Source organism: Macrotis lagotis, chromosome 3, assembly GCF_037893015.1.
Source record: "Macrotis lagotis isolate mMagLag1 chromosome 3, bilby.v1.9.chrom.fasta, whole genome shotgun sequence".
Taxonomy (NCBI): domain Eukaryota; kingdom Metazoa; phylum Chordata; class Mammalia; order Peramelemorphia; family Peramelidae; genus Macrotis; species Macrotis lagotis.
The window spans coordinates 32,221,451-32,246,646 of NC_133660.1; the positions used below are offsets into that span (position 1 = coordinate 32,221,451).

The 25,196-nt window shown below is 35.1% G+C and overlaps 1 protein-coding gene and 1 long non-coding RNA gene across 2 annotated transcripts; both read left to right on the plus strand.

Moving 5' to 3' along the window:
- CSN1S1 (casein alpha s1) lies at positions 1 to 16,653 on the plus strand. Its single transcript, XM_074231544.1, has 14 exons — positions 1 to 172; positions 3,211 to 3,273; positions 4,473 to 4,493; positions 6,669 to 6,704; positions 8,251 to 8,277; positions 9,384 to 9,398; positions 10,180 to 10,248; positions 11,044 to 11,067; positions 11,484 to 11,507; positions 12,177 to 12,215; positions 14,396 to 14,419; positions 15,592 to 15,633; positions 16,107 to 16,145; positions 16,597 to 16,653. Exons 2-14 carry the CDS (start codon positions 3,223 to 3,225, stop codon positions 16,651 to 16,653), a joined length of 468 nt encoding a protein of 155 aa, XP_074087645.1. The 5' UTR covers positions 1 to 172; positions 3,211 to 3,222.
- On the plus strand, positions 16,654 to 23,255 carry LOC141516031 (uncharacterized). The gene is made up of 4 exons (XR_012476589.1): positions 16,654 to 16,740; positions 18,208 to 18,333; positions 19,558 to 19,603; positions 22,985 to 23,255. It is a non-coding gene; the product is annotated as an uncharacterized LOC141516031 (long non-coding RNA).
- The last annotated feature ends 1,941 nt before the right edge of the window (positions 23,256 to 25,196 follow it).

A 25,196-nucleotide genomic window follows, 5' to 3' on the forward strand; every position in this document is an offset into this window, starting at 1 on the left:
GACAGAAATTGGAAGGGAGAACAATTTTTGATCACAGACTTCTGAGAATTCAACTTCATGGATCCAACCTTAAGGCCACAAAATTAGCATATCATCCATCACAGAGTTTAAATAGCTGGGAAGCAGAAATAGTCAGCATCAGTTCCATCAGACAACCTTCCTTTGATTCAAGGTAATATTTATGTATATTTTCTTATTTTTTTGTCTAATCATTATTGTTCCTGTGTTAAGAAGTATTCATAGTTTGTGGATGAAAATGAACAAACTGTCAATAATTTCTTATTTTAAATATAATTTGAGCAAATTTAAGATTTTTTTCCCCTCCCCAAGGCTTAATTAAAAATATTTTGCAAATTTTTGAATCACTTTGAGGTTTTGGGAGAGAAATCAATATAGGTTGTGAATAATAAATCAAGTGTGCTGACTTTCTTATTACAAGTTATATGCATAAGTTCCTATAAGTTAAGAATATTGCATTAATAATAACACCAACAGTAGTATAATGATAATAGTTAGTATTCATATAGCTTTTTAAGACTTGCAATGTATTTTGCATACACTCTCCTTAATCAAGAGGAAGAAATTGCTCGTAGATTCTAGAAAGGTTTAAGGTTTCTTGTCAAGGTTATCATTCTATTCTTGGGAAACATGGATTAGATCATGGTGGCCACTAGGTAAACCCAATTGGTTAGAAATGATAAGGAGCTACCTAGTAGAATAACTCCTAGATCTAACACTAATAGCTTAATTACTTTAATTATGACTTAGAGAATTTGCCTACTAAATTCAATCAGAACACCAAACCGAGTAAAATTGACTGAAAAATGAGATTAATTTAACTTAATTATCAGCATGGAGAAGGTGTTGGCCCTAGAGTCAGAATATCTGGACTCAACTCTTCCATTGATTTGATCAAATTACTTCCCCTCCCTTTCCTTTCTTCTAATACAAATACAAAATCATATTCATATTAATATAACCAATACAAAATGATCAATTATATTAGGCAGCTAGGTGATGCAGGGGGATGGAATGGGAGATTAAGAATCAGACCTGAATCAAAAATTGGTCTTAGGTACTTACTAGCTGTTGATCCTGGGCGGGTTGCTTGACTTCTGTCTGTCTCAGCTTATCTGTAAAATGGGAGTAATAATATATCTGCCTCCCAGGGTTGTCATGAAGATGAAATAAGATCATATTTATGAAACACTTTGCAAATCTTAAAGCTTAATGTGAATCTTAGTATTCTTCTTACTGTGATAATTATTAGACTACTAAGTCCTTCTGCCTCAAAATTTATGATGTTCTAAAGGATAAAAACCAGATTGAAATTCTGTGAATACATATTTTGAATGATTCATCTTATTTTTCTTTTCATTTTAAACAAGACTTTTTGTATTTTAAAAATTATATCTTTTGAAAGATGTATAATATATATATATATATATATATATATATATATATATATATATATCTATGAGAAGTGTATTTTTATTCAATCAGTCAAAAAAGCATTTATTAAGAACTTACTATGTAACCAGGAATTGTACTAAGCAATGTGGATGTAAGAAAAAGTCAAAAGAGCTCCTGCCCCAAAGGAGCTTACATTCTGATGGTGGATTCAACATGCAAATAAGTGTACATTTCCCAGATAGGAAGAGAAGGAAGCTATTTTTAGAGGGAAGGATATAACAGCAGGGAAAAGATCTGTCAAAAGGAGATTTTAAACAGAGACTTCAAGGAAGACAGGGAAGCTAGAAGGCAGAGATGAAATGGAAGACCATCCCATTTATGGGAATAGCAAGTTCAAAGCCACAGGGATAAGGGATGGAAGGTTGTGTCCAAGGAATTGTCACTGTGAAAGTGGAGCAAAGTGTGAGAACAGTGATAAGGTAGGAAGGGGTCAGGTTCTTAAAAATTATAAATGCCATTCAGAAGACTATATTTGATCCTGGGGGTAAATAATAGGAAACCACTGGAGTTAATTGAATATGTGTTTCAGGATAGAGGGATGTGGGCAGATCTATTCTTTAGGAAAAATGGAGGGGATAGAATGGGAAAAGAACTTGGGCAGGGAGGTCAATTAGGAGTCTTTTATAGCCAAGTGGGTGAGAGGTGGTGAGGACTTCAACTAGAGTTGAGTCTAATTGAGAAATATATATATATATATATATATATATATATATATATATACACATACATATATATTAGGGATGTTGTGAAGGTAGAAAATAACAAGATTTGACTTGTCTGGGATCATGCAGCTAATTAGTATCTGCACCCCCAGACATGATGTCCAGGGTTTTACTGACTATTTCTCTGAGATATCTTGGTCACCATTTCCCAACCACTCAGTCTATTGACAAGATTGGAAACATCCACTTCTAAGTTGAGGTCCAGGCTCAGGCAAAAATGTCAGGTACCCCTTGTGGACCACCATGACTACTACTTCCTCTTTACCCTCCCTATTTCCAATTTTTATTGAAGAGATTCCTAGCCTCAGGGAATAGAGTAGATTAGACTTATCAGGGGTTTTACTTAAGAGGGGAAGTTCTCAATAAGTTTAAAAATTTTTATTTATTTAAGGCAATGAGGGTTAAGCGACTTGCCCAAGGTCACACAGCTAGGCAACTATTAAGTGTTTGAGGCTGAATTTGAACTCGGGTCCTCCTGACTTCAGGATTGGTGCTCTATCCACTGTGCCACTTACTTGCCCTGGAGTTCTCAATATTGCTACAAGTTAAAGTAAAAAAAGATATATTGGCCAACCGAGAGAGGGAGCTTTCCTAATACTCATCTTTCTTTCCAAATTCCTTCAAAGCACAGCTCAGCTTCCAACTCCTACAAGAGTCCTAGAGTTCTCTCCAAATGTTCATGGGGTCCTAAGATCATAGATTTAGAGCTAGAAGGAACCTTTGAGTTTATCCTATCTTCTCCCTCTCTCATTTTACAAGCAAGAAAATTGAGCCTATAGGAGGAAGTTTCCCATCTTCAAATTACCTAGTAGAAATAGTTCTTTTTTTTTTTAATGAAATGAAGAGATCTAGGATTTAGGAATATCTTTATCAAGTCCCCAAATCAGAAACTTAAAAATTGCTTCTCTAAAGCACCCTTATTTTATTTGGTAAGTAAAAGTGCACTATTTAGGAAGAAGGAACATGAAATCAATACCATCAATACAACTTTGATTTCTCATTTCTCCTTTTCTAGGTCTCAGCCATCATGAAGTTGCTCATTTTCTCCTGCCTTGTGGCTCTTGCTCTGGCCAGGCCAGTAAGTATAATGAAGTATTTAGAAAGACCTCTCTTCTTCTCAGGTGATGGGAATCATTGCAGTATCTAGGTAGGGAACCAAATGATAGGACTTTTGAGTTTAGACGTTCAAATTATTTTTTGGCTTCTGTGAGCCATTGAGACAGACAGGAAGCAGGCTGATAATGTTCTATTTAGGTATTATTAATTACATTGGAAATACTCTAATTCAGAGACTAGAATGATAATGGTAGTTATTATTATCATTACTTTGAGTCTTAGTGACAGAGATATGAACATTTGGCTCTTGTTTGGAGACATAGTTTCCTATGAAATTACTATACACTATAGAATAAGCATATATAGTATAGCATTCTATATAGTATATATCATAATAATAAAATAATGATTTGAGTTTTGAAAAGTTCTCTACAAATATCATCTCCTTTTATTCTTCTAAAAACCTTAGGACAAAGGTGTTTTTTTATCATCATTTTAAAAAGGAAGAAACTGAGTCAGGCAGAGGTTAAGTGACTTGTCCAGGTTCATACAACTTGTAAGAGTCTATGACTGGATTTCTACTTGATTCTCTTGATTCAAAGTTAGCATTCTATCCATTGTGTCAACTAGTTACCTCTCAAGAACAGAAGGCAGAAAACATGAGAGACAGTGCCAGAGGCAGAGAATGAGAAAGATACCGAGACAGAGAAAGAGGGAGAGAAAAATCCCTAGTTCCTTGATGCTTTCCAATTCCATGAGCAAATCTGGAACATCATTGTACTTTCAATAAGCTTTAGTTTGAGATCATTCTTCCAATAATTTCGCTATTGTGATGTCTGCACAAACACACACACACAGACACAATTTTCCCCTCTCTTACTTAGATGTTTCATCAAAAGCATTTTCGTGGAAAGTCAATAGTATTAACCATCTAGACAATGACTTCCACACACTTCCTTGTAACTTGGCAAATTTGCACAATATAAAATGAAATAGAAGACATGAAAAGTAGAAAAAAAATTCATCCCCTGCACCCCAAAATGTTTCTTCCTCATTCTGGGTAATTCACACTAAAGAAGCAGATTTTTTTGCTGCTTACTACTACTTGAATTTTTCACGTAATTGTCCCAGTTATTTGTCATGTTTAAGAAGTAGGAAGCATTCAAATTGTTTCTATACTCATTAGGAAAACTAACATTGAGTCTCTTTTATTTTTCTTAGGAAGCTCTCAGCTATATTAATGTAAGTATCTTTTACTTAACATACCTATAATAGTGAACCTTTTGTTTATACATATATATTGCAGGTATTATAGACTGTGTATATTATAGACTTTGGGGATTGATTTCTTCCATATGTAACCTATGTGATGTATTTACCCTTCTTTTCCTGCTACCAGCTCAGGTTTCTTAATCATAATTTCATACTGGATTCTAAGATAATCAAGGACTGTATTCTGATCTTTCTACATTACAAAAAATGTAACATTATTCTCATTTATAACCAATTAGCTCCCAACCTTCATTCTTATTTATTAAATATACTTTAAAAAATAAGCTGCAAAACCCACTTTAGTTAAGTTTTTTCTTATCTTTTAATATATAAATCCTCTAATCTCCTAGGTTTGCATAAACATCAACAATAATAACAATAAATTTCACTAGCAGAGTGCCAAACAATAAAATAATGCTATGTCAGCTGTGAGGATCACACCATAAACAAGCCCTGTTGATTCCTCAATGATGAAAACTATTGAAATATTCAACTTTCTCTTTTCAACAATTCTCCTCATATCTCTTTATAAGAAAAGAGCTAGATCAGCTTTTCAGGAAAGAATTTCATCTTTTGGAAGTAACTCTTCAAAATGAGTCCAATTGTCCATCACTTAAGATTCTATTCCATCTTAAGGATATAAGTACATCTATAGTTTTTGTGGAAAAGACTAATATAGTGAATGTTACATATAAACCTTCAGGTACTATATATATATATATATATATATATATATATATATATATATATATATAAATATATATATATATATATAATTAATATATATATGAGTTTTGAAAATATATATAACTATGAAGCATAGGTGAAAACATGCTATAATGGATAATATTCTGGAGCCATGTTATTGAAGCCAGGAAGATCTGGAAAATACTGTCTTGAACTTTTTGTGTGAACTTGAATGAGACCCTGAGTCTCTAGGAACTTTTGAAGATGTCTCTTCTAAGGTAGAGTTGGGTTGCAATATACAACAATGGAGCAAATTCCCATACCAATGCAATCACTCATTTTTGACATATATGATGCTACATCTTAACCCTTCACCCTGCTCACAGAGCCATTCCATTAATCCAGGTTTCATCACCTCTTCCAATGTCCTCCTATTTGACTCCTTGCCTCAAGTCTTTCTGGCTACTCTCTCTACAACTGCCAGAATCATTTTCATTAAACTCAGATCTGACCATGTCATTCTACTGCTTGTTGCTCAGTTGTATCAGACTCTTCATGACCACATTTTGGGGTTTCTTTTTGGCAGAAATATTGGAATGAATTGCCATTTCTTTTTTCCACGTCATTTTACAAATGAGGAAATTGAGGGCTAAGTGACACAGCTAAAGTGCGTGAAGTCAGATTTGAACTCAGATCCTCCTGAAGGACTTTAGACTTGGCATTCTATCCACTATTCAACAACTATCTATTCTTTCACTCTACTAACTAAATTTTAGTGCCTCTCTATTGTCCCCTGTGATCAAATACAGACTCTTCTGAAATCTTCCAAAACCTGGTTCCAACTTATATTTCCAGTCTCACTTTATACATTGTTCATTCTCTCACACTGTTATCCAGCAAAATTGACTTTCTTTCTCTTCTTTATCTACAGCACTCAATTTTTCTTTTCCATGCCTCCATTCTGTCTCCATGCTTGGAATGTTCTCACTCCTCACCTAATTTTTCTCTTCCTTCAATATGCAGCTTGAGCACTTATATTCCATGAAGTCTTTCCTGACCTTCCTCAAGTGCTAATGACCTCTCTCCAAATACTTTGTATTTATTTATTTTCTTTGTATTTGTTCTATATATCCATAGCTAGCTTCTAACTATCTACCTCTATGTCTGTCTCTGTGTCTCTCCCTATGTCTACCTAACCTTCATCTATTCAATATTTACTTATCATGTTCCCCCTTAGGATGTTAGCTCCCAGGAAAATAAGAATTATTTTATTATCTGTATTTGCATCCACACTACCAACATAGCCTGGTACATAACAAATAATAAATGATTGTTGATTGATTGATTGATCTGTGAGTGAATATATATATGCATATCTGTATATTTGCATATGCAAACTTGTATATCTATCTGTCTATATGTACAGCATTTTCTGATTTTTCTTTTTAATTTTTACAGAGGCATATTAAACTTCGAGACCTAGAAAATCGTTTGGTAATTATTTTATTCTGTTAAGACTTGATTATGATTGATATAATTGAAGAGATATGTATTAAGAATGCACCTTAGACGGGCGGCTAGGTCGAATAATTACCTAGCTGTGTGGCCTTGGGCAAGCCACTTAACCCCATTGCCTTGCGAAAACCTAAAAAAAAAAAAAAAGAATTCACCTTAGAGTAATAGGATCTACTACTCAAAGTTTAGTGTAGGAGTCTGTAAAACTTGATTGATATGATAAGTCATGACAGGGAGAGAAAATGCTTATCTCACAGAGAAAATCTTTGAGGTATAGTAATCAGACAGCATTTTACAATTTTTTTTAGACAATGATGATTATAAGGAAATGTTATGAAAAGTCTTGGTCCAGTGGTTAAATTTTTAAGGGAACCATTATACACTTTATTCTTAAGAATTATATTTTTATAATCAGAACCATTCTCTCCTCAAGCAGATTGGGCTCAAGTGTTTTTTTTTTTTTAAACCCAAATACAAGGAAGTGAACACTACTTGTAGAATTTACTCTGAAATGGAGAGGTATTGTTGTGGTTCAGTCATGTCCAACACTTCAAGACCCCATATGGGTTTTTCTTAAAGATACTGGAGTGGCTTGTTATTTCCTTCTCCAGTTCATTTTACAGATGAGGAAACCAAGACAAATAGGGCTAAGTGATTTGCCAGGAACACACAGCTAGTGATTGTGTGAGGCTGGATTAGGTTTTGATTCCAGGCCCAGCATTCTAGCCCTGAGCCATCTTACTACCCACTCAACTGGAAGCCAACTCTAAAATGACTTTAACTGGTGCAGTGGATAGAGCACTGACACTGGAGTCAGGAGGACCTGAGTTAAAATCCAGCCTCAGACACTTTCTAATGCCCTAGCTGTGTGACCCTGGGCAAATCACTTAACCCCATTGCCTTGTAAAAACCTAAAATAAATAAATAAAGTGGTTTTAATTTGTGTTTGCTTCCATAATATTTTTTTCACTCTTTCACTGTTATTCTCTGTCCAGCAGCCCTTTGTATGCTTACTAACTACTAACAAGTTAGTTTCTTGTGCACATAAGTCTTGATAAGTGTTGAATCTAATTTTTTATTTCATCTCTCTCTGTCTCTGTCTCTATGTCTCTCTCTCTGTCTCTTTGTCTTTGTCTGTCTGGCTGTCTTATTAACTATTTCTCTAAACAAGGGCAGGCTGGTTAAAAAAATACTTAGAGAGTGATAACAGCAAAGGCAAAGCAGTTGTTCACATTGATAAAGTGAGCAGGTGCATCAAGCCCTTTTTTTTGGGGGGGGGGAAGTATAGTGAACTCCCCTGGGCAGATCCTCCCTTCCCCACTTAGAGGTTTTATTGGAAGACTTCTTATTTCATTAGTTGCCACTTTTATATTAGACCCTGGCCTTAATAGAAATATTCCATGCATTGAATGTTGGAGGAGTTACCTCTGAGCTCTTCTTTTATACTGTAACATAAAGAGATTTTACAGGTGACTCACTTCCCTCTATCAAGCTTTGAACTCAAACCACCTTTTATCTCTCGCAGAATGAAGATGTCATTCCAGTAAACCAGGTGAGTTACCCTGGTTGATAATCAGTGCCCCAGGTGGGGCAGGGAGAAATCTGTTTCTTTTTTCTCCCTTTGTTTTGTGCTTTCCTGATCAGCTGTTTTTGGAGAGGGAAGAGGAAAGAAGGGAGAGAAATGATCATGTCTCCAAACTAGAGCGACTTTAGTTGTCTACAATACTCTGGTTAGGTTTTAACCATTAGATATGGAATACCCCACTATGTACAGAGCATTATTTGGGGATGTTTTGTCCAGGTAACAAGATCACAGGGTCCATTTTCGACTTTTTTTCTGTCAAAGGGTCCCACTGATGCTGAAGTCACATAACTAGTCACATACAATGTGGCATTTTGGGAAGAAGGCAGAGTAGGTCAGAACTTTTTAGACTCTCTAGATTTCCCTCACAAACAGATAAAATTGCCACAAAATGATCACAGAGCAGCAAAAATAAATAGGCAAAGCAGTTATACTCCCAAGATAACTTGAGAAGACTGAAGGAAAGATAGGACCACCAGGGGCTAAGGTTTGACCTCAGTGAAGTGTAGATCAAATGAAATAGGATATCTAAAACATTTTATAAATGGCTCAGTGTTAAACACAAAGCTATAATTTTTGGGGGAGGCATTCTCTTTCTGAGGTATTTTTTCACACTCTACTCCCTTTTTTGTCTTCCTACAATAATATCTCATTCATGTTGTGATTATTATTCTCAATTAAAAAAGATTATGAATACCTTTGGTTTTAGCAAACCCCACTCACGCTCCTTCCTCCAACCCTGTGAGCCCTCCCAGTAACAAGAATAATAAAAACAGAAAAAAAGACAGTTCAATAAAAGTTAACTAACATGGACAGAATTTATGATTATTACCCAACTGAAGGTACCCCCCCTCCCCGGCAAAGAAGTAGTTATCCATATTCTCTCCTGGTCTCCAGGGCTGAGCATTTTTGTCAACTTTGCAAATGCTGAGATTTTCAATCATTTGAGAAATGATTCTTGCATAGTAGACCTCCAGGTTTTTCTGTCAAAGGAAATGATCCCACAAATCCAATGGGTAACATACTTCCAAAGGGAAAAAAAGAATAAAAAGTAATTTACTTCTTGTCCTTTGCAGGTTTCATCAAGTGAGGTAAGACATTTGGATCCCAAGTCTGACATGAGGCTATATTAACCAATCCTGTTCTACTGTTTTATGACAACTAAGTTCAAGTCCACAAAACCAGAGAGAAATGAAAATAGGGAAAATATATTAGATGATAATTTTAATATGAATTTGTCTAAATTAAATAGAAATCCTGCCCCAAATCTCCAAAGAATTCTTCCTCTTTCATTTCACATTGGTTATGTAGAGTCAGGTTCCATCTTTAATAATGTCTATTTTCCCCAACCTATTATCCCATTTTTTGCTTAAATCCTACATCTAGACTTACAGGAATTCAGGACAATTGGACCTTGAAATAAATGTTACCTAATACATGCATGTATTGTCTTTCATGGTCAATTCATGCTTACTCAACCAAAGAAAATATCTTCAGCAAAAGGTTTTTAGGGTATTTTTTTAAGGGTATGGATGTAATCTGCAAACACTGAAGAGAGTAAAGCAAATTGGTCTTTGAGAACATGATTTCTCTGCCTTTCTTACAAGTACAGTGTTCTAGCTAAATCAAGTTCATGTTTTATTGGTAACCAGTAGTCTCAGATTAGCCTCTAATGGAAAGGAATCTCTAGTGGAGAGTAGAGGCGCTCATAACCCCAAATCCTTTGTGGAGCTACACCTTTCAGAATAAACTAGGCAGAAGGGTGGAGGTCTTTGTAAATGCCTCAGGCCCATTCCTGGCACTCTGGAGTCAGGTTTCCTGATTGAGAAGAGATGGACTTAGAGTACTCATGTCAATTTTGTCTTTTCTAAGGAATCTCTCCAGCAGCTGGACAAAGTCAGAACTCTCCCAGAAAATTATGAGCTCAACAAACCCAGAGAGGTAAAAATTATTTTAAAAGTTAATGAAAATATTCTCATTATACGGAAGATGATTTTTATTTGGAAATGGGACTTTCCTAGTATTTAGAGTGTATCCCAAAAGATTTAGTATCTTTTTAAGTCTTGAAAGCTAAGTCTTTAAAATATATAATAGACAACAACAACAAAATCAAAGAATTTTGTTGGTTCATTCTGAGGATCTTTTAAATCTAAGAGTCTCATCCATAAAGCTTAAAATTGCACTAAAATTTTTGGATTGCCCAATAGGAAAAGATAATTTGTCTATTCAACCACAGTGAATACTGATTTATGTTCTAGACTATTGATTATATCTCATGTAAGAAGGATTATGGGCAAAAGCATGGCTTGCTGGCAAAAAAAGTATTTTAGCAAGAGGCCAATTTTATTGTTGAGTCATTCTTAGTCATATCTGATTCTTCATGTCCCCTTTGGAGTTTTCATGGCAAAGATACAGGAGTGGTTTAGTTCTCTCACTCATTTGGAGATAAGGAAACTGAGGCAAGCAGTATTATGTTGCCTAGAATGACAGAACTACTCAGAGCTTTCTGACTCAGAAAAACACTCTATATACTGTGGTACCATCTACTTTCTCTCTGTTTACATAATTTTTGGTTTCTCCTTTATTCTCTGCCAGTCAAGGCATATGTCACTGGGGCTGGAGAGCAGAGATATTTAGAAGGTACTTTCCACTGAGAAGGTCAAATGGGGCCCAGGTGGGTGCATTATTATCTCCTACATCATCTTTAGTCTTATATTCATTTTCTTTTCTGGACAGGTTTTGAAGAGTTCATCAAGTGAGGTGAGACTTGTTCATTTAATAAACCCTCAGAGTTAACCAACAAGATACCCTACTACTCTTTTCCTTTTGCCAAACTATTGTATAATCTAGGACTGGTTCAGGTCCCATGTCATACTTTGGGGAGTTGTTATTGTGTTTCGTTGACTTCCTTTATATGTTTGGTGGTTCAGGAGAATGAAACCGGTATTGTAAATTTCCTGAGAATAAAATATAACATGAACAATTTAATTGGAGATAATTAAGAATTAATAATATTGGGCCTATTGATACTGTGCTTTTAGTTATCTAGACTATCTGGACTAAAGCAAAGAATTATCTCAATGTTTTTATTTGGCCACAGAGTCCAGGCCAATTACTATACTGAATTTGTGAGTTTTACATAAAATTAAAATCGATTCTTTTTTTCTTTTTCAAAGGAATCTGTCACTCCAGCTACCGAAGTAAGACAATTTCAGTGCATGAAAAGATTTTGATTCTCTCCATTGATTCCATCTATAGTATTCGTAAAACACTTTATTTTGAATGTAAAAACCTTTGCAGAACACCGAAGTGAACATGAAATATCTTATTTTTCCTTCATTACATTGCCAAAATATATGTACTGTTGAAATGAAAGAATGCTATTTGGGAAAAAATATCTTCCAATCTTGAAAATATTTATTCTGCTTTTCCAATTAAGTCATGATTTGAATAACACAGAATAACAAGGAATCTCTTTTGGAGTGTAATTTTTGTTGAGCAATTAGTATTCTGTCTCACGAAGACAAGTAGGCAATACTATTTGTATTGGCTAGAAGTCAACTGGTTCTTGTTTACAAGGAATGGGCAGGGACCACTTGATGATGGAAGAAAAAAGTTCCTGCCTTATAATTAGAAGTGAATTAAATTCACAGGAACAGGTCTAGTCCTCCCTCCCCTCTAGGGTTTGCCCTTAAAGACCATAAGAGAGAAAATAATTGCAGTTATCATTTATATAATGTTTTAAAGTTTTATAAAGGGCTTTTCATGTATTAGCTCATTTTATTCTACTTCAGGCTCAGGTAAATCGAACTGGAAAAAGCTCAGACCACTACAACGACCTCTATTCTGATACAAATTTGTTTTAACAGGAACGTGTCCGCAGACAGGTTGAATACAACCTCAATCGGGTAAGATGTCATTATATGATACTGGGAGGTCACATAAATCTCTCTCTACTTGTATCCACTAAAATCTCGTCTATGACCATTTGGGGAGGCAGCTCAAATTAAAACCTCCACCTGACTGCTTCCTTCTTAAAATCTCTTGCTGCTCCAAATCTATAAATGTGTGATTCTCCCCCAAAGAATAGAAAACCCACTTCCCAGCACCATCATTCCTTGAATTATCACCCTAGGGAAAACAGCAGCAGTAGCAACAATAGCAACAAACAAAACTATCCTCACCCCACTCCCCCCCCCCAATTTGCTTTGTTATCGCCTCTGGGACTTTTGACCCATCTCATTCAGCATTCCTAGTCCCCAGGTCCAAATCATTCTTATCCATTTCTTTACCTTCCCTTCCACTGCACATTTACAATACCTTCTTCATTATGAGCAGACTTCTCTATAGCCTTTATTTTTGATTGATCATTACTAAAATCCTAACTAAAACCTGGGTATCCCTTTGGGATGCCATACTCTTAGTTATCTATCCAAAAAGGGCATTTCTTTCAAACAATCCTCTAAGTTTTCTTAGAGGAGTGGGCAACATGCTATTAGGCCATGGTGGAATGGATTTGCCAACTCCTTATTCTCCATGGTTTCTTCCAAACTGCAAGCACAATCCACCCACTGCAAACACTTAATAATCTCATGCTATCAAACCATTATGTTACTTCACCCTCTTCCTGTTCTTGTCAGTGCCATCTCCCCACATGGAGGTCAGCCTTCCTTCTGCCTTGATCATATCTTTTCTTTTTTTTTTTTTTTTTGCAAGGCAATAGGGTTAAGTGGCTTGCCCAAGGCCACACAGCTAGGCAATTATTAAGTATCTGAGGTCACATTTGAACTCGGGTCCTCCTGACTCCAGTGCTCTATCCACTGCGCCACCTAGCTGCCCCCTCCTTGATAATTTCAGTACCTGATTCAGATCTTTCCAGTCCATCATCCTCAATGACTTTAGTGTGTTTATATATGCTCTTTATAATATTCATATGTCATAGTTTCTTCACCTCAACTCTAATCGTTTCTAACCCACTGAACTCCTTATGTTGTTGCACTCCAAAAATATTTATCTCTGAAATGTTTCTTTCCTTGTATTTCAATATTCTGTCTCCCTTTCTTTCCTACCTATTCTTGATAAGCTTGTTTTTCATTCTCAATCCCTTTTTTATTCCAATCCATAATTTCTTATCCTTCTGTCTTCATACTTAACAAGGACTCAGCCATTTCCATGAGATGCTCACCAGTACCCTAAAATTCCTCTTTTCCTCCTTCCTCCCCCATTACTTCCTCGCCAGCTTTCTTTGAATTTGCTTCCAATCATTGTCAGAAAAAATCATGAAGCTATATGATTTTTTTCCCTTGTAGATCAATGATGCACAACCTCACTGTTGCTTAGTGATCTAATATAAATAAATTCCTTTTCTCATTTCCCACAGGGTATATTTCAAACTCTCTTCTCTTTTACCTAAATCTTCAGTTGGCCTCAGCCAGAGTTTCTACACTTCTATTTTTCTTGACATTAAGGTAGTCTGACAAAGTACTTACTACTTCCTTTCCATTTTTTTCAATATTTCCCTTTCTTAACTCATCCACTGCTTCTTATCTCAGACATATGACTAAATTACTCTCCTGACCAGAGCCATCCCAACCACTTGATCCCATCCCTTCCTGTGTCCTTTAAAACATCACTCCATTGATTATTTTTATTTTTTCTTGTGTTGTTATAGGATCATTGATATAGAACTGGACTGAACTTTTGAGATCACTTAGTCCAACTCCCTGATTTTGAACTCAAAGGAAACTGAGACCCAGAGAGGATTAAATGACTTCCCAAGGACATTTGGGTTATAAATGACAGAATTTGATCCTAGGTCCCAATATTTTCCTCAGTGCTATTTTCCCTTGAATTGTCTACACCATCTCTCTGCAGTCTATTTATCCAACTCTAGGCCTTAGTTTTCATAATTATATCTATAAAATAGGCATGTTATTATGTTTTACATTTGTATAATGCTGCACAGTTTAGAAAAAAAACATTTGCACATTCAGTGTCAAATACACTACTACTAAATTCTCTTCTAGGATTAAAAAAACACTCTGAATCTGTCTTAAAAATTACATTGGCTTTTTTTCCATTATTATAGGAAGATACTTTTGCTCCAGCTGAAGTAAGCTACTTTGATTCTATTTCTGTAGTCAGAATCTCAGTAAATTTAATGAAATGAACCTCATGAAGAACCTATTCTATTTAGACTTTCTGGTTGATAGGAAAAATGGTGGTGCCTTTGACAGTAAGAGGACAGTTTGGGTGGGAGGATAATAAGGTCTGTTACTGGAATATTGAGTTTGAGATACATATGAGACATCTAGTTTGAAATGTCTAGGAGACCATGGAGTTCCAGGTTCATAGACTTAGGGCTATGGAATCTTAGAGGCAGGTGAGCATTATCCTCCCATTTTATAGATAAGAAAATTAAGGAAGAGTGAAGTTAAGGGGCTTGCCCATAGTCACAAACTAGTAATGTCTGAATGATTTTACTCCAAATCTGGTACCCTGTCTATTATGCCATACAGACTCAGACCCTGAAACCCAGGAGAAAGACGAGGGTTGGATATGTAGATCTTCTATAGAGATAATTTTATGCATGTGATGGTATTTTAAAAAAGAAGAGGACTCAGGAAAGAGCTTTAGAGACATAATTTGGATAATGTAACAGTAAAGAAAACTGAGAAAGGGAAAATAGACATGTAGGAAGAAAACCAAGAGAGACTGACGTTATTAAAACCTAGAGAGTAGGCAATCTGGGAGGAGAGGGTGATCAATAGTATTAAATATTACTGAGACCACCAAAAGGGTAAGGATTAAAGAAAGGCCCTTATACTAGACAATTAAGAGACCTGACAAGTTTGGATATAACAGTTGAATGATTTGTTAATTACTAACTTTTTGTATACTTTTGCACTAGTATCTCAGTGTGGAATTTTACCACTGTCACTTTGGAATGTGAATACATGTTTTAAATATAATTTTAAAAAGAGAGAATCTAAGGAGAGGAAATGGAAACACAAAAATGGTGATTCTTTTTAGGAGTTTGACTGAGAAAGGAAAGAAAAATATAAGAAGATGGTGGGGATTGAGTACATTTGTTGGCAATAGAAGAAGATTCCATAGATAGGAAAATAGAAAAAAATTAATTTTCTTACTTACTTGCAATACTAATATTTCCTCCAAATGAGTTGTAATACACTAGCTTAATTTTAAGCGTGTTAATATTTTCCAAGGAATCCTATATTTTTCCTATTTTTATTTTATTTAATTTACATTTTATTTTTTTACCAGAGAAAGATTGAAGATGTCAGTGAACAATATCAGCACTATCAGGTAACATCTCATTTAAGACTTGGGGCACATATCATTAAGAAATTAAAGAAAAAGTGATATTAAACTGACAGGTCCTTTTGAACTAGAATCATTTTCCTACCTTTACGTGAAAGAATGTGCCCTTGGGAAATATTTTTTTGTGATCATGTTCCCTCATGTGTGTCAGATTTTTACAGTGTAAATTCAGAACCACTGAAAAGAAGAAACTGACTATTGTTTTTATCTTTGTCCAAAGAATCAGACCATGGGCTCATCCTATAGAGTATTTGGTTTCCCATTGGTTATTTGTATTCACTGGGGTTTTGAGAGAGAGTTTATTTCCTTCTCAAGATTCATTAATCTCTTTATTGTTCTTAATAAATAGGACTTTTGGTACTTATGACCTTAAAGTACTGTCTGCTCTATATTTCATTTATTTATATATTCATTCATGTTACTCATTCATAAATGTTTTTATGAATTTATTTCACCAGAGATTTCAAGAAGAGAGACCTCTCAATCTCCAGTATATGGTAAAATTTCTTTTAAGATTTGAACCAATGAATGAAAGAGAATGGGGTATAATGATATTCTTCCCAGTAGTAGCTAAGAACACAGCATTCTATGACGGTAACACAAAAAGATATCATTTGGAGGATTTAGCTCATATCCATTCTCATCAAGTATTATTAGTAGTTTAGGACCAGTAACTAAAATAATAACAACTAAGACAAATACATTTTCAATTTGGGTTCCTAAAACTGCTATCCTTAGCTAAATCACTCATTCTGACAAAAGAAAAATACTTTATTCTGCCCCTTAGTTCAGAAGTAGTTACTAAAGACTTCTAATATATCTTGATGGTAGAGACTTTATTAATTACTATTTTAACTTGATTTTAAACCGTAAAAGTAAAATGATCTATAAATATACATATATATTAATGTGAATTTTCATAAAGATTTTTCTTTTTCTTTTATTCAGGAATATCTCTATAATCCTTATGAGGCAAGATATATTAATTTAATTTACAAACTTTAATGTTATTCAAATTATTGTGGATTTTTACTAAATATATGTATTTTCTTTTAGCTAAGAAAATATCAACTATACAGAGAATCCTACATGGTAAGCTTTCATCTAAGACAGAACAAAATGAAAAGAAATTTACCAGTATATTTCTCCTTTCTTCTCCATATTACCGATCCGTCCACCCAGATCCTAACCTAAAATCGTGTAATTCTGAATAGTTCAGAATAATTCTTTGTCTCCAAGTTTTTGTCCTTCTTTTTGATTGTTTATTGGGTCTGGGAAAATAAATGGTTCATTTTCTCCTAAGTGTAATAAACATATTTTCCCCTAAGATAGGTAATCCGTTTTTCCCTCTATCTGTCAATTTGCAAGTAGACAAAGCAACAGCAAAGCAAACCCCAATACCACTATCACCTTCACCCAAAATGAGCAAATGAACAATCAAGCTATGTTTCATCCTTTTAGTAGTTTAATTAGATTCTCCTTGATACTCAGCCAGATAATCATTTGACTCTGATTCAATATTTTCTTTGATCTATATTTGAAAGCAAGTTTTCCTAATTTCAGATCCAGCATTCTATCCATTCTAGCACAATACTACTACTACTACTACTACTACTACTACTACTACTACTACTACCACCAATAAAGATGATTATAATACTGATAATAATATGATAATTTGATAACAACAAAAATTTATATATATATATATATATATATATATATATATATATATAAAATTTTAAAGTTTATCTCTCATTTTACCCTCACAATAATTCTAGTAGGTAGGTACTATTATTATCCTCATTTTATAGATAAGGCAACTGAGGCAGAAAGATTTAATGACTTGCTCAAGGTCACAGAGATAGGAACCATCTGGGGTCAGATTTGACCTCAATTCTACTGTATTACTACTACTGTACTAGTTAACTTCTTCTGCCATGGTGACCCTCTAAATTATATCTAATGTTTCCTGTTTATATTTGTATTAGAAGGGAAATACCTTCATAATTCCCTACTACATTCTAGATATTTCTAAGAAAATATCTTCAAGACATCTACTATATTCAGGACTAAATATTTCAAGAAAATCTTAGTGAATTAGATTTTCTTAAGGTATAGATGGCTATAAGGCAATAATCGACTTAAGAAATAATTTGTTTCCTATTCCTTAGACATGTCACCTTTTACTAGGTGCCACGTAGAAGTTTGCTTTCTCTTTCCATGAAATGGGGAAATTGACCATCCCAGAAAATAAAAGTTAGTATAGTTACTACATGACCTAAGGAAAACATTATGGAAGAAAAGAAATATTGATCTATACTATCTGGAGAACTGGATCAAATTATTCTGGGTCTTAAGTTTCTGTGTCTACAAAATGGGAAAAATAATACTCTTGCCACTTACCTCCCAAGTTATTGTAAGGAAAAAAGTTTCGAAAACTGCAAAACCAATTGCACAAGTGAGAAGTAGTTCATGGTGAATTAAAGTGACTGAACTATTTCTCCTTTTTTCTTCTTTAAAATTGCTTATGAAATCATCTACTTTTTATATTAACAGCCAGAAATTTATCTTCCCGTTTACATGGATCATTTTCCAGAAGTCCCCATTCCATCTGCCCATAGTGCCCCAGCACCTTCTATCAACAGGGCTACTGAAGTAGTCTATACCCATTCTGAAGAGAAGGTGAGTTCTGTTTTGATTATGTCTTATTCAACCATCTTTTGAATATGTTACAGAGAAAGAAGATCAAAAACTCATAAAAAATATCAAAAAATGTATTTAGGATAGAGTCAAAGGTAAAATTTCTTGTAAGAGTGAAAGCATACTTTAGTCCTTGGTTAATTCAAGGTCAGCCTCTGCACGGTTTATGGCACATATATGATCATCACTAAGGTTTTAGTTACGTTTAAGGAGTTGGAGTTTTCAAGGGGAATCCATCTGGAGTGAAAAAAGATCTTCATATTTATAGAATTCAAAATGAAAACAGAGGATAAAGTTACTCTACTGGAAAAATAAAGCTGATCCATCCTAAATATCAACTCCTCTCTGAATTTCATTCCCAATGACAACACCTAATTCAATGGCATTCAATTTGTCTTTATTAAGTTCTTGACAAAGCAAAATTCTTTTCTAGGCATTAGTGACCTAGTCAGTCAGTCAGTCAGTCAGTCAGTCAGTCAATAAGCAGTGATTAATCACTTATGATGCACTAGGCATTGTGGGGTGGTGGGCAGAGGGAAAACAAAGAGATGCCAAAATGGTTCTTGTCCTTTGAAGACAGCATTCTAATTGGGAAGTGACTTGCAAATAATTTTACACAACTAGTATGCATACAGAGTAAATGGAAGGGTATTTCAGAGGAGAATAGTCATGGAGGGATAAAGGGTTCCTATAGAAGATTGAATTTGAGCTGATCCAAGGAAACCAAGAGATATAGGTAGAAAGAAGTATATAGTCTGGGGATAGAATATCACATTCAAGAAACAAGAAGCAGGTCAGTCTTGCTGAATTATAAGGTTCATGGAGAGAAGTCAGGTATAAATATATCAAAGATGGAGGAAGGGGCCAGGGTGAGAAAGGCTGATTTTAAATGCCAGAAGATTTTACAGTTTATTCTAGAATTAATGGGAGTGTATTGAGTGACATGGTCACTCTAGGAAAGTCATTTTGGCAATTGTATGGAGGATGGATCAGAACGTGAAGAGACTTCAAGCAAAGAGAGCAAATACATTTTTCTTAGTTTGACAAAACTGTCAACTCTTCCTACTCTTGTTACGTAGAAGGATGAATACAGCCAGACTGTTGAGCTGTTTTTGGTACATAGTTTAGGTCTCTATCATTTTAAATTTTCTATTTTGTTGTGAACCAGGTATGTATTTCTATTTAAAGTGAATATTTTTCTTTTAGAAGAACTAAGAAGAACTTTCCAGATCCCTCTCTCTCCTGATTCTAGGTAAGCCATTTGTAATTTGGTTAGATCCAATTTTTATATCATGGATATGTGCAAAGGAAAATACTTTTTAAAAAAACCCTTATATATGCTACTTATCTCTTCTATTTTAACCCATTATCATTTAGGGAATTATTAAACTGAACCTTATTGAAATAATATTATATTATATATTATATATGATATGTGATAGATAAACTGAAACTTTAGGATTCACTATTATATTTAAGTATAATTTGAAAACATCACATTTCATTTTAATCAATTTTTAGAATAGAAATAATTTCTTAAAAAAATTTATTTAAGGCAATGGGGTTAAGAGTGACTTACCAAGGTCACATAGCTAGGCAATTATTAAGCATCTGAAGCTGGATTTGAACTCAGGTCCTCCTTAGAATAGAAATAATTTCTTAAAAAAATTTATTTAAGGCAATGGGGTTAAGAGTGACTTGCCAAGGTCACATAGCTAGGCAATTATTAAGCATCTGAAGCTGGATTTGAACTCAGGTCCTCCTGCCTCCAGGGTCAGTGCTCTATCCACTGGGCAACCTAGCTGCTCAGAAATAATTTTTTAAAATGATGCTGAGGTACCTTAGTCAATTTTTTAGAATATGGGATTCTGTGTTTCTCCAGTGACCGTATCTTTCAGCAGTGTATCCTTCCACATGAGTCTGACTTCACTGTTATTGCCTTTCATCTATAACAGAACAGGGGCAGTTTTCACCATCATTCTGGACAAAGTAATTTCATAATGAGAAGCATCTCCAGTGGGGGTGAGGGAAGCATTATTTAGCCATTTTTTTTAAAGTAAAAGTTTACTGGTCGTAGTAGTGAAGTTTTCAATGAATGTCTGGTCTACAAGCCTCCCATTAGAATTTGAGTTTCTTGAGAGTAGGGACTGTTTCATTTTGTTTTCATTTCATTTTCATTTCACCAGGGATAGTTCTAGGCACTTGATATTGTGCTTCATAAATACGTCCTTGTGGGATCTTCCTGGAGTCAGGAAGACACCCCTTCCTGAATTCAAATCTGGCCTCAGACACTGGCTAGCTGTGTGATATTGGGCAAGGCATTTACCCTTGTTTGCCTCAGGTAAAATGAGCTGGACCAAGAAATGGCAAACTCCCTCCAAAATTCCAAATGGGGACATGACTGAAATGACTCAACAGCATCAGGAATGGGATCAAATCAAGGCTAAAACTGGTCAGAACTGCTCTTATGTACACATGAGAAATGACCGGAATTCCCTAATGTTGTCCACTAGAGAAAAAATCATTCAGCATGGTAACTAAGGAAGAAGAATCTACTTGAGTGAAGGTCATATGAGCTGTGTTCCTTGGAGGGAGGGATCAGACATCTGAACAAACAGGTCTTTTGAAGCATTTCAATATGCAGAAGTTAAAAGATTAACTCCATATTAAAATGGATTTTAAAAGATGGGGTTTTAGAAACAAATATTTGGTAGAAATAGTAAGTATCCTTTAGTGAACATGCAGCATTTATTTATTTATTTATTTGTTTTGGCTTTTAAAAAAATTAGCAAGAAGTACAGAAGGGAGAAGAAAAATTCTTTGGCAAAATCTCATTTGAAGGATGCTGCTTAGAAGATAAGCAGATTTTATGTGTATATAAACATATCTATCTATCTGTATATGTATGGATTTATATACCTCTCTCTCTCTCTCTCTCTCTCTCTCTCTCTCTCTCTCTCTCTCTCTCTCTCTCTCTCCATTTTGGTGCCAAGCTTAGTGGGAACCTTATTGACTTTTGTCTTATTGCAGCTCAGAACTCCTAAATTCAAATGATCCAGCAAGGATTATGGGCATAAGTTGCAACAGCAGAATCATGTGCAAATTAGAAAATAATAGTCATGTTAGGCAAAATGCATACAGGACAAACGTTCTTTTGAACTAGCCTGAGTTTTCTTGTGACAAAGTCTTCTCCCAAATATTGAAGATGCATAGAATCTTAAACCTAGTGGACTAAAGCAGATTGGGAGGATAGTGGACTGACTTTGACTTGGCTCACTTTACTTTTACTTTGCTTCACTTCAGTTAGGAGGCAAAGAGCAAAGAGCACTGAATTTGGATTAAAAAATATTTTGGGGTCAGCTAGGTGTCTCAGTGGATAGAGCACCGGCCTTGGAGTCAGGAGGATCTGAGTTCAAATCCAACTGCAGACACTTAATAATAACCTAGCTGTGTGACCTTGAGCAAGTCACTTAACCCCATTGCCTTGCCAAAAAAAATTTAGGTTTTAATCCTGACTCTGCCACTTATTGTCTATGTGACCATGACCAAGTTATTTGCTCTGTTAGAGTCTTGATAAAATGAGATGGTTAGAATGAATGATTAGTCACTTCAATAAACTTTTATATAAGCCAGATACTTACTGGCTGCTGAGAATAATAAAAATTGGAGGAGCAAATATAGAAATAATTTATATTTGAATGAATACATAAATAGTTGTCCAAATATGCAATCAATCATCGATCATTTGAGCTCAATAGCTTTGTCTGCTGAATGGCCATGAAAACACAGCATCATAAATTTAGAACTAAAAATTAGGGTCAAATCCAACTCCTTATTCTACAGATGAAGAAACTGAGTCACAGGGAGGTTCATGTTCAGAATCACAGCATTAATGTCAAAGCAATGAAACCACTTCTTTTGGATTCCAAAAACAGTGCCCTTTCCACTACACCATGCTGCCTCTTTATATAAAGTTGGATTAATTTTCATTTGCATAGGAAATCCTAAATGTGGAAGCCCTGATGACTTTTCTATTTTTTATTCTGCTATTGTGACCAATTCATATTTCCTTATATGTAGGAATTTTGATATTGTTGTCCTCTTCTGAGTTTGTGTGTTGAGCTTCCCTGTTGCCATAGCAGCATTCTGTGGTCAGGGCTCTATTTGGCTTTTTGTTCGCTTTTTAAAATTGAGTTCTGCTCCTGGGGCACAGGAGGCACTATCTCAAGCTTCTTGTGCTGGGGGCCGGAGCCAGGTCACTGGATTTCCCACTGGACCCTCCGATATGGGCAGCTTCCTCATTGTGCTGGGGTAACCTGACTTAATCACCTGCTGTGTTGGGGGTTCCACGGTTACAGTTTGTCTTCTGTGCTGGGGCTGGAGGTCTCACGGCTGACCTGCTCTGTGACTGACCAGTGCTGTGACTGGCCTGCTAAGCCAGGTCTGAGGGGCCTTGGTTGCTCTGCTATTGGGAAAGAAAACAATTCGTGTCAAGACCAATGGCTCAGTTTCCCCTAGTGATAACAAGGAATGATGGACAGCAAATATGCATTAAAAATTCTGTTAAAAGACATTATCTTCCATCCACAAATAATGGCAATCACTAATTCTGAATTTATCTCTTTATTCACAGTTCTGATGGAAAATTCCAATCTGTCTTCTATTGGTGTCTACAAATAGTATCATCCTAAGCAGGAGATTTGTCGCTCATTATTGAATGAAAAAACCAAAGCAAAACAAAATTCAGAAGAGTGGAATCTTTCTCTGATGTGTACTACATGCCATTGTTCCTCTTAATCAAATTTGATTTAAAAACTCTTTCCTATATTCTACTTTCAATCCTGACAAGTCAGGTATAGGGCATTCCAGTATGGACACATTATTTATAGGTACCAAAGCTGTTGCTAAAGGGAACATATATATATATATATATATATATATATATATATGAAAGAGTTCTTGAATTATTTAACTTCTTAGCACTTCTCCTAGCTACTGTATAATAACATTTTTCTTTTTTCTTGCTTTTAATAAATGAATTATTAAGGCACCATTTTATTTGGCCTTTGTCCTACTCTTAATTCTTTTTATTTAATCCTGATGCCTCATGCACTGGCATCTAACATATTCACACAAAATCAACCTTGGGATTAAAAATAAAACAAAACAATGTAAAGGGGACCCCAAAGATAGCTCATGAAGAGTATAAGTTCAACTTTGATTCTGTACATCGGAAGCCTCCCTAGACTTCCTAGTCTGGATCAAAAGCCACTTCATATATTCACCCCACCCCCTTGGATTCATGATATTTTACTTGTCTACCTGTAACACATTTTGAGTGTAGGTAGCTTGTTTTCCCTATGACTGAAAAGTGATCAAGTGCAGAAATTGAGTCATTCACTTTCATAGTTAGTTGTGTAATTGGAATAGTGCCATGAATATTATTAGGAAAAGAGTGATAGGATCATTGATTTAAAGATGTAAGAATCCTTAGAGGTCACTGAATCCAATTCAGTTTATAGATTAAAACTGAAATTCAGAGGGACTAAATCAAGTTGGCTTACATTATTAAATACCTACATGTGTCAGACATGCAAAAAAAAAAGGCAAAGACATTCCCTGCTCTCAGAGAGCTTCAAATCTAATGGAAAAAGATAACATAAAGTCACTGTGTATAAACATGATATAATCAGAACAAATTGAAGAAAATCTTAGATGGAGGAAAGTTACACTAAGGGAGACCAGGAAAGACTTCTTGTAGAAATTTTGATTTTTGCTGAGACTTGAAGGAAGCCAGGAAGTGGAACTGAGAAGGAACTGAATACTAGGTATGGTAGACAACTATTAAAAAAAGGAAAGATATGGAAGATGGAGCACCATATTGGAGGAAAAGCAAAGGGGGCAGTGTCACTAGAATATGAGTGAAGGAGTAAGGTGTGAGAAAATTGAAAGGTAGCAAGGGACCTGGCTATAAAGAGATATACAGGTCCAACAGAATGTTTTATATTTATTTGAGGACTGGAAAAATGTCATTACATTTGACAATCTAGAGCTCATTGGTGACTTGGAGAGAACAGTTTAATCTGAATAATGATTTTGGAAGCTGAACAGAAGAGAGTGAGGCACCATGCCTAATATGGAAATATGTTAAACATGATTGTACACATGTACAGATCTTTCACTGTCATACAGAGAGTGGAGGGTAAGAACAATGGCAGAAAAAGGTTACAAAAGGATGAATGTTGAAAACTACCTTTGCATGTAATTGGAAAAACAATAATAAAAAAAAAGAAGAGAGAGGGAAAGCTAGGTGGCACAGTGGATAAAGCACCGGCCCTGGAGTCAGGAGTACCTGAGTTCAAATCCAGTCTCAGACCACTTAATAATTACCTAGCTGTGTGGCCTTGGGCAAGCCGCTTAACCCCATTTGCCTTGCAAAAAAAATAAGAGTTAGAGGAAATAAAATATATTCACTAATTGTACACAACATTTTCAAAGACTTTTGTCATCAAAGAGAGGATATATATATATATATATATATATATATATATATATATATATATATATTTAATTAGTTGGAATTATGGGATCAAATGAATTTTTTTCCAGTGTAAAGGAGTCATGGGCATATCTGTAAGTTGTAAAGAAACAACTGATAGATATAAAGAGATTGAAGGTTATTGAGACAGTGGGGATGATAGAGAGGGGGAATATGCTGGATAATGGAAGGGAAGGGATTGTTTATTCATCAAGGAATTTTTCTTGGCAAGGAGAGGTGCCATCTCTTCATGTGTATCAAGGGTGAAGGAGGAGATATCAGGGAAAGTGTTGATTGATGTGAGATG

Coding starts and splice junctions, on each gene's coding strand:
- CSN1S1 (XM_074231544.1), top strand. CDS start 3,223: ATGAAGTTGCTCATTTTCTCCTGCCTTGTGGCTCTTGCTCTGGCCAGG. Junction 3,274..4,472: donor CTCTTGCTCTGGCCAGGCCA/GTAAGTATAATG, acceptor TATTTTTCTTAG/GAAGCTCTCAGCTATATTAA. Junction 6,705..8,250: donor GAGACCTAGAAAATCGTTTG/GTAATTATTTTA, acceptor TATCTCTCGCAG/AATGAAGATGTCATTCCAGT.